Source organism: Jaculus jaculus, chromosome 8 (assembly GCF_020740685.1).
Source record: "Jaculus jaculus isolate mJacJac1 chromosome 8, mJacJac1.mat.Y.cur, whole genome shotgun sequence".
NCBI classification, from domain to species: Eukaryota; Metazoa; Chordata; class Mammalia; order Rodentia; family Dipodidae; genus Jaculus; species Jaculus jaculus.
The window spans coordinates 130,177,471-130,187,479 of record NC_059109.1 but is presented as its reverse complement, the minus strand read 5'-3'; the positions used below and the strand labels follow the sequence as shown (position 1 = coordinate 130,187,479).

The following is a 10,009-nucleotide window of genomic DNA, read 5'->3' as shown; positions in this document are numbered from 1 at the left end:
AACCATGTCCTTCCCATTCTGCCGGGGTGGGAAAGGATATTCCTATTTTCTTAGGGCCTTTGAGTTTTTCTTAAGCTCTAGATTTTTGCTATCCCCCTCCATAAATCCCCTTTCATGGTTTCCCACATGAGCTCGCATACCATGTGGGTGAACCCCCCATCTCCTTGGTTCACAGACTCCTCTGTGCACCCCTAACTCCTCTGAATAAATGTAATACTTTAGAATTTGAAAATAAATTTTAAAAAATTAATATTCTTAGTAATTTGAGAGAGAGAGAGAGAGAGAGAAGGGGCATTCCAGGGCCTCTAGCCACTACAAATGAACTCCAGAGGCATGTGTCACCTTGTGCATCTGGCTTTATGTGTGTACTGGGGAATCAGACCTGGGTCCTTAGGCTTTGCAGGCAAATACCTTAACTGTGGAGCCATCTCTCCAGCCCAAGAAAAAAAAAATACTTTAAAAAAGAATGGCTATCATCAGGAAAACAAATAACAACAAATGCTGATAGAAGTTTTGGGAACCCTTATACACTATTGGTGGGAGTGTAAATTAGTATAGCCACTATGAAAGCCAGTACGCTGGTTCCTCAAAAAACTAAAACTAGGACTGGAGACATGGCTTAGCAGTTAAGACACATGCCCGCAAAGCCTAAGGACACAGATTCAATTCTCCAGATCCCACATAAGCCAGATGCACATGGTGGTGCATGCACCTGGAGTTCATTTGCAGGGGCTGGAGACCCTGCGTACACATTCTCTCTCTATCTGCCTTCTTCTCTCTCTCTCACCCTCTCTCTGCTGACTGGCTGTCATAATGCATAGAAAGTGCTACGCAGTCTTGACCCGCAGTGGACCCTGACAGTTACATAACTGGCTCGCAGCAAAGATGTGCCCACGGTGTATAATAGTGGCACAATTGTTAATGGGGTAACTGACTACTCTCTGATTGGATTTGAAGCCTCCTTCATGGGAGGGAATTCATACCTGCTACCAAAAGCCAAGTTAAAAGCTTATGGCCGGAGGCTGGAGAAATGGCTTAGCAGTTAAGTGCTTGCCTGTGAAGCCTGAGGACCCCGGTTTGAGGTTTGATTCCCCAGGACCCACATAAGCCAGATGCACAAGGTGGCACATTCATCTGGAGTTCATTTGCAGTGGCTGGAGGCCCTGGAGTGCCCATTCTCTCTCTCTCTCTCTCTCTCTCCCTCTTCCTCTCTGTCACTCTCAAATAAATAAATAAAAATAAATAACAAAAATTTTTTTAAATAAATCCTAGGGGAAGCTACTGCTGTTGCCTGGCTAAGTGGGTATGTTGTGCCCATAATATTGCTCTTTAAATATTTATATTTGTGCCCATAGATTAGTGTTGTTCTCAATTCTGGTCAGAAAAGCTTCTTTCTGCAGATGGCGGTGACTACTGGGGACTCTCAAAAGTCATTGAAGTGCTGAAACTAAATGAGTACCGTGTTCTCCGCACTAAATGAGACATCTCTATCATACTTTCCAAGGTTCGTGGGACAATTGAAAAAGAGGTAGAGGAAAGAATGTAAGAGCCAAATGATGGGGACAAGTGCTTTAAAACGCTCTGTCTTTTGGACACAAAGTGGTCATTACATACGTGACCTCAGCTGTCATTACCTGCACAATATTGGGCCCATCAACTTTGCCTTATGTGAGGGAGGAGGGCAAAAAAAAATACATCAAAATAGAGAGAGATGCTGGCCGTGATAGTCAGACTTCTGTGAGTTCAAAGCCAGCCTAGGCTACAGAGTGAATTCCAGGTTAACATGGACAACAATGAGACCCTGCCTCAAAAACACTAAATTTTTTAAAATATTTTTTATTTATTTATGTGTTTATTTGTAAGCAGAGAGAAATAGAGAGACAGACAGAGAGAGGGAATGGGCATGCTAGGGCCTCCAGCCAGGTTTTCCCAACACCTGGGAGAATAACCACTAGTTGGCTCTTCACCCTCAAGCTTTTCTATTCTAAATCAAAATAAATTCTACACTTTATTAAAACGGCCTCCCCACCCCATCAGCCCTGAGACTAGCTGGCATCATCCCATCCCTAGTCCAGTTCCAGGGTGGGCGTGAGATCTGGCCAATCAAAGCACCCACCCCATCCTTGCTTTACCTTGGTAGTTATCCAGTGAGATTACTCTTTTGCCAGTGGGAAAGGCGTTAAAGGAATATCACGGTCACAGCCAGCTCAGACTGGCCTAGAAGCCTGTGTAGCTGAGAATGACCTTGAGCTTGTGATCTTCCTGCCTCTATCCCTTTAGTACTAGGATTACAGGTATGTGCTACCATGCAAGGTTTATGCAGCACTGGGGATTGAACCCAGGGCTTGCTAGGCAAGCACTCTACCAACTGAGCTGTATCCTCAGCCCCGGTTTTTTGTTTGTGTTTGTTTTTGTTTTGAGACTATCTCAATGTTTAGATCAGGCTGACCTAGAATTTGTGGCAATCCTCCTGCTTCTGCCTCTGGGGCACTAAGATTACAAGCATTCACCCCACACGGGGCTGTTATCTTAAACAGTGTTGTTATCTTAAACAGTGATACCTTCAGGCTGGATTCTGTCAGGAAGCAGGCTTGGGAGTATACTTTTGCTTGGGAGGGGGGTCTGCTCAGGGCTGGAGCTGGCTGCCTTTGAAAGTGTCGTAGGTATGAAGCTGGCACTGCTCTGACCTTGTTGCATTGTCATTCTTTCACCCTTTCAAACCACCCCCCACCGCCCAAAAAATAAAAATATTAAACCAGGCAGGGTGGCTTACACCTTTAATCCCAGAACTCGGGAGGCAGAGATAGAAGAATCTCTGTGAGTTCAAATTTACATAGTAAATTCCAGGTCAACCTAGGCTAGAGTGAGACCCTACCTGGAAAAAATAAATAACAAGAGGTCCCAGAGGACTCGTTTTGCCTTATGAAATGCCAAAAGGAGTAAGGGGGCAGCCGGGCTGGGCTGCAGCTGCTGAAAGCCTCCCCCCCCTCTTGGCTGGCATCACAAGAACCCCCATAGTTGATCCTCCAGACAGGATCTAATTACTTCCCTCTTGCCGCTCCTAAGAGCAAAGAAATGAGAGTTCAGCCTTTAATTCTGCCGGACTTTAACGCGCTTTCAGTTACGAGGGAACCTTTGGACATGAAAGGGACCCAGAAAGTGCAATAAAGCTCTCTATTCAGACCTGAACGTGCTGCTGGCTTTTACTGTGGGCGTTTATTGACTCTCATTACCAAACCTCTAATGAACCTCATAGAATGACCGGTTTCAACATAATTTGAGAAAGGAAAAGTAACAGGGAATCAGTTTCAGGACAGAATGCTGGCAGCCTGTCTTAATTCGATAAGCATGCTTCTCCCAGCCCAGTGCTGAGAAAACCACTCCAGGAGACCTGTAAAAAATGTCTGGCGTGGTGGCATCCACTTTTAATCCCAGCACTCTGGAGGCCAGGGTAGGAGGACCACTGTGAGTTTGAGGCCAGTCTGAGACTACACAGTGAATTCCAGGTCATCCTGGGATACAGTGAGACCCCACCTCATTTTTTCCCCATTTATTTGACACAGAGAATCAAAGGCAGACAGAAAGAAAGAGAGAGAGAGAATGGGCATGCCAGGGCGTCCTAGCCACCACAAACAAACTCAAGATGCATGTGCCACCTTGTGCATCTGGCTTTATGTGAGTGCTACAGAACTGAACCTGGATCTTTTGACTTTGCTGGAAAGTACTTTAACTGCTAAGCCATCTCTCCAGCCCTTTCATGTTTTTTTATTTATTTGAGAGAAAGAGGTACAGAGAAAGAGAGAGAGAGAGAGAGAGAATGGATGTGCCAGGGTCTCCTAGCCACTGCAAAAAAAAAAAAAAAAAAACTCCAGATGCATGCACCACCTTGTGCATTTGGCTTTATGTGGGTACTGGGGAATCAAACATGGGTCCTTTGGCTTTACTGGAAAGTGCCTTAACCATTAAGCCATTTCTCCATCTTGAGACCCTACCTCAAAAAAGGGGGGGTGAGGGCTGGAGAGATGGCTTAGCAGTTAAGCGCTTGCCTGTGAAGCCTAAGGACCCAGGTTCGAGGCTCGGTTCCCCAGATCCCACGTTAGCCAGATGCACAAGGGGGTGCACGCGTCTGGAGTTCGTTTGCAGAGGCTGGAAGCCCTGGCGCACCCATTCTCTCTCTCTCCCTTTATCTGTCTTTCTCTCTGTGTCTATCGCTCTCAAATAAATAAATAAAAAATTTTTAAAAATAAAAAAAAGGGGGGGTGCTGGAGAGATTGCTTAGTGGTTAAGGTGCTTGCCTAAGAAACCTAAGGACCCACGTAAAACAGATGCACAAGGTAGTATGTGTCTGGACTTCATTTGCAGTGGCTAGAGGCCCTGTCATGCCCATTCTGTCTATATATCTGCCTCTTTCTAACAAATTTTTAAAAAATTTTTTTAGCTGGCTGGAAGCCGGCATGATGGTGCACGCCTTTAATCCCAGCACTCAGGAGGCAGAGGTAAGAGGATCATCATGAATTCGAGGGCACCCTGGGACTACTTAGTGAATTCCAGGTCAGCCTGGGCTAGAGTGAGACCCTACTTTGAAAAAAAATAAAAATGTGGGCTGGAGAGATGGATCAGCAGTTGTCTGAAAAGTCTAAGGACCCAGGTCTGATTACCCAGTACCCACATAAAGTCAGATTCGCTAGGTGGCGCATGTGTCTGAGGAAGACTGGAGGCCCTGCAACCCATTCTCTTCTCTTTTCTCTTCTATCTTCTCTTCTCCTTTCTTTCTTTTACTTTTTGTTTTTTTCGAGGTGAGGTCTCGCTCTAGCCCAGGCTGACCTGCAACTCACTCTGTAGTCTCAGGGTGACCTCAAACTCACGGTGATCCTCCTACCTCTGCCTCTCGAGTGCTGGGGTTAAAGGCGTGAGACACCATACCCAGCGGGCCCCATTCTCTCTCTATGTATCTCTCTCTCTCTCTCTCTTTCTCTCTCTTTCTCTGAAATAAACAAACAGAATATTTTTAAAAAGCAATGGTAGCTGGGCATGGTGGCACACGCCTTTAATCCCAGCACTCGAGAGGCAAAGGTAGGAGGATCACCATGAGTTCGAGACCACCATGCGGCTACATAGTGAATCCCAGGTCAGCCTGAGCTAGAGACCCTACCTCGAAAAATCAAAATAAATATATAAATAAAAAAATAAAATAAAAAGCAAGGGCAAAGCCAGGCATGGTAGCACACACCTGGTATCTCAGCCATCAAGGCTGAAGCAGGAGGATTGCTGCGAGTTTGAGGCCAGCCTGGGCTCCAGTGAGCTGCAGCAGCCTCAGAACACCATGAGACTGTGTGTGGAAAGAAGAAGAAAAGGAAGAGGGGGAGGGTGGAGAAGGAGGGAGAGGAGGAAGAGGTGGCTGTGGAGGCAGACACTGACCTGTAGCCCCAGTTACTCAGGAGGCCAAGGCAGTTAGATTGGAAGTTCAAGACCTGCCTGGGCTACAGAGTAAGTCAAAGGCCAGCCTAGGCAATCGAGTGAGCCCCTAAAAATTGAAACAAAGAAAATAGGGATTGGGGGAGATAGCTCAGCAAGTAAGGTGCTTGCCTGCAAAGCCTAATGATTCGGGTTCAGTTCCCCAGCTAGATGCACAAAGTGGCACATGCATCTGGAGTTTGTTTGCAGTGGCACTATGCCCTGGCACTCCCATTGTCTGTTTGTCTCCCTCTGCTTGCAAACAAATATTTGCCCTCCTCGGCTTGTCTGCCTCACGTGCATTCCTCCTGTCTCTGGTCTTTTCTTCAGGAGGCCTTCGCTGAAAGGGAAGTTACATCCTTTCAGAAACTCCTTTGCTGTTTCCCTTCCTGACCTGTAACAAAACTGAAATATGAGGCAGGCATGGTGGTGCATACCTATGAGCCTAGATGCACAAGTTCTAGAATTGCAAGTTCTAGGTCAAATCAAGGCTACATTTTAAGACCCTGACTCAAAACATGGGGGAAAGCATTTAAATTACTTAAACATAATTTTTATTTTGTTTTCTTTGTTTTTGTTTTCAAGTTAGGGTTTCTCTCTAGCTCAGACTGACTTGAAACTCACTCTGTAGCCCAGGCTGGTCTCAAACTTCATGGTAATCCTTCGAGTGTGGTGGCGCATGCCTCTAATCCCAGCACTTGGGAGGCAGAGGTGGGGGATTGCAGAGATTCAAGGCCACCTTGAAACTACATAGTGAATTCCAGGTCAACCTGAGCTAGAACGAAACCCTACCTTGAAAAAAAAAATATTTTTTTAAGCTGTTCACCCATAGGGGCTGCTGGCTCACTGCACTGCTATTTCAGCATTTGAGAGGCTGAGCAGAGCCATCAGTGGTTCAAAGCCAACCTGGGCTAGGTGAGACTCTGACTTAAAAAAAAAAAAAAAAAAAAAAAAAAAAAAAAAAAACAGGCTGGGCATGGTGGCACATGCCTTTAATCCCAGCACTCGGGAGGCAGGGGTAGGAGGGCCACCATGAGTTCGAGGCCATCCTGAGACTGCAGAATGAATTCCAGGTCAGGCTGAGCTAGAGTGAGACCCTACCTTGAAAAAATCAAAAACAAACAAACAAACAGTATTTTAAAAAAAATGAAGTCATGCACCACCACACTCGGTGAAAACCAGCATTTTCTTCTTTACGTCAACACAATTAATGGGGGGGGGGGCGGCGGGGTTGGGGGAAGGATCAGTTGTAGCAAGGACTGTCCCATGCATTATAGGATGTTCACCAGCTCCCCTGTTCTGTCTTCACAAGGTGCCAGTAGATGCTCTGCTCTCACTAGTTGTGACAAAGTATCTTGCCAAGTGGCAGCTTCATGCACGTGAATGAAGTCGTGGGTGCTGGGCACAGAGGACCTTGGCATTGCCAAGTGTTGACACCAAGCATCAACTATGCTTTTGGTGCAGTTGATTGTACCCTATGCCTCACAGAGAGTGAGGTAGGTTTCACGCCTTGGTGCAACAGTGTATCAGCCAGCAATGAAAGTATTAACAAGCCTTCAACAGGAGCCTGCAAATTGTGGCTAGTCGGAACTGTCTCTCTCCTGAAATTTAATAGGTTCCCGGACTGTAGAGATGACTCAGCCGTCAAGGCACTTGCCTGCAAAGCCTAATTACCTGCGCTCAATTACCCAGTACCCACATAAAGCCAGATGCATAAAGTGCTGCAGGTATCTGGAGTGCACTTGCAGTGGCTAGAAGTCCTGGCACACCCATTCTCTAGCCAGGCATGGTGGTACACACCTTTAATCCAAGCACTCAGGAGGCAGAAGTAGGAGAATCGCCGTGAGATTGAGAACAGCCTGAGACTACATAGTGAATTCAGGTCAGCCTGAGCTAGAGCCAGACCATACCTTGAAAAGCATTGCGGAAGAGGTGGCAGAAAGAATGTAAGGGCCAAATGAAGGGTAGGACTCCTTACATCGTGCTCCTCCAGACACAAAATGGCCTGGATATTCATGACCTCACAGTGCCTGACACTACCTACACAAGACCATCGTAACAGGAGGAAAAGATCATGACATCAAAATAAAAGAGAGACTGATTGAGAGGGGAAGGGGATATGATGGAGAGTGGAATTTCAAAGGGCAAAGTGAAGGGAGGGAGGGAATTACCAAGGGATATTGCTCAAAATTTGTGTGCAAGAAAGTGATCACACAGATCACTCGGGATCTGCCCGCATTTCTGTATGGAATTCTCCAATGTAAGGAGTTCTTGTATTGGTCCCCAATTTTAGGAACTATTCATTAATCCTTCCCTCAGGTTCTTATCAGCAGCCCCAAACATTACTTAGGGCTGAAGTGAATGAGTTGCTGTCCTATCTATAACAGATAACCCCTTCTTCTGGCAGGAATGGCCCTTGTGAAGGGTTTCCCTAGAGGGACAGACCCAGTCCACAGAGATGGCTCAATGGGTAATGTTTGCTGTGCAAGCATGGAAACCTGAGTTCACGTTCCAGCACCCACATAGAAACCAGACATAGTGGTGCAAAAACTCCTGTCATCTTCCATCTCAAATGTTCAAGGTACCTTACAGAGTGTTCAAAACACAAGGCAGGCTGGGAAGACGTCTTGAGTTCATTTGCAGAGGGAACAGTCCCTGGTGCATCCCATGTTTGTCTGTCTCCCTCTGTCTATTCCCACAAATAAACAAAAACACACACACACACAGGGCAGTTCTCAGAAATGGTGTATAACCCATTCACGTCGGTCATCTGATACACTCAAAAGGTTCCCACCAGAAAGGAAACCATATATATTCACAGACACTGTAGAATCTCAGGCTGTTCCCTAAAATTATTGCAAAAGTGCAAATAAATTGTCTCTGAGCTATTATGGTCACGACCACAGACTAGACCAAGTCACCTCAGTACTGCGGAAATGTCCCGTCGATTTGGGTGGCCCAGGCCATGAGGCCCCCCACGACATCCCGAACTGGTAATGAGTCTAACTCCGTGAGCGACTGCAGCAGCCTCACGGCTTTCTGAGAGTCGTTTCCCAGCTTGCAGATCACATAAAGGGAGAGGGGGGCTCCTTCCCGGGTGTCCCGCTTCCCTTCCCCGATGGCTTCCCGCAAGAGCTTCAGGCTGTCTGCGTCCCTTCGTTCCAACTGTTTCAGAGGGATGTGCAGGGCATGAGGCAAACGGCAGATGTCCACCTCCACCTGAGGCCTGACGTCCAGCAACAAGTGTGGTGCCCCGCAATCCAGGAGCCGCTTATAGTCGCTCACGGACACCCGCTCCTCCGGGCTCAGCAACCGCACAGGGCGGCACTTATCGGTGGCCGAGGAGCCGCAGAAGGCCTCGTAGTCCAGCAGGTCGGTCACGGTGGGCCGCTGGCCGCACACCGCGCAGTCCGGCCGGCGTCCCCGCAGCTGGACACGGCGGAAGTGTCCACCGAGGGCGTCGAAGAGCAACAGGCTGCCGCTGTACGAGGGACCCAAGCCCGTGGCGATCTTCAGCACCTCCAGCGCCTGCAGGCAGCCCAGCACCCCGGGCACGACACCGAGCACCCCGCCATCCGAGCAGTTGGTCACCGTCTCCGCCGGCGGCGGGCTGGGGAAGATGCACCGATAGCAAGGCCCATCACCATAGTGATAGACCGTGAGGTGACCCTCGAAGCGCAGGGCGCTGGCCGACACCAGGGGCCGACCGGCCAGCACGCAGGCGTCGTTCACCAGGTAGCGGGTGGGTACGTTGTCCGAGCAATCAGCCACCACATCGTAGCGGCGGACGAGCTCGAGCGCCGTGGCCGGGCACAGGGCCTGCGCGTAGGGCACGTACTCGACCTCCGAATTGAGCCGGCGCAGCGAGGCGGCGGCCGACAGGGCTTTGGCGCAGCCCGCCCGCTCCTCGCCGTGCAGCACTTGGCGGGCCAGGTTGCTCGTCTCCACCACGTCGTGGTCCACCAGGCCCAGGCGGCCCACGCCGGCCGCGGCCAGGTACTGAGCCAGCGGACAGCCGAGCCCGCCGCAGCCCACCACCAGCACGGACGCGGCGGCCAGGCGCAGCTGCCCGCGCATGCCCAGTTCCGGCAGCAGCAGCTGTCGACTGTAGCGCAGAATCTCCCCTCGCGACAGGGCGGCCTTGGGCGGCAGCGGCGACACCGGAGCCGGCCGTTCCCGCACCGGCTCTTGGCCGGCCACCAGGGCCGCCGTCAACCTCTGCTTCAGACACCTCAGCTCCTCCTCGCGCCGAGCCACTTCAGCCTGCAAGGCGGCGACGTCGTCCTCGCGGGCAGCCATGACGACCTCTTCCGGAAATTCGCGAGAACTGAGCTTCCGCTTCTGGTCTCCTGTCTCCTAGCGACTGGAATAGACCAAGACACTGTACTGCGTTTGTGGGGGGACGGGAAATGCAATGAATAGATATTCCCAGAACAAACATCCAGGGTAGGTAGAGGATATCTTCATGAGTTCTGAATTTCTCCCGTCGAAGCGTAAGGGAGGCTGGTAGCATCGCGGGCTCCCGTCGCGTCGCACCGTACCCCCCCCGTCTCTT

The 10,009-nt window shown here is 49.4% G+C and overlaps 1 protein-coding gene across 1 annotated transcript; it reads right to left on the bottom strand.

Annotated features, from left to right (window-relative positions):
• Positions 1-8,182: 8,182 nt before the first annotated feature.
• Positions 8,183-9,894, bottom strand: Mocs3 (molybdenum cofactor synthesis 3). The gene has a single exon (XM_004663862.2). It carries the CDS (start codon positions 9,751-9,753, stop codon positions 8,377-8,379), a length of 1,377 nt encoding a protein of 458 aa, XP_004663919.1. The 5' UTR covers positions 9,754-9,894; the 3' UTR covers positions 8,183-8,376.
• Between the last annotated feature and the right edge of the window lie 115 nt (positions 9,895-10,009).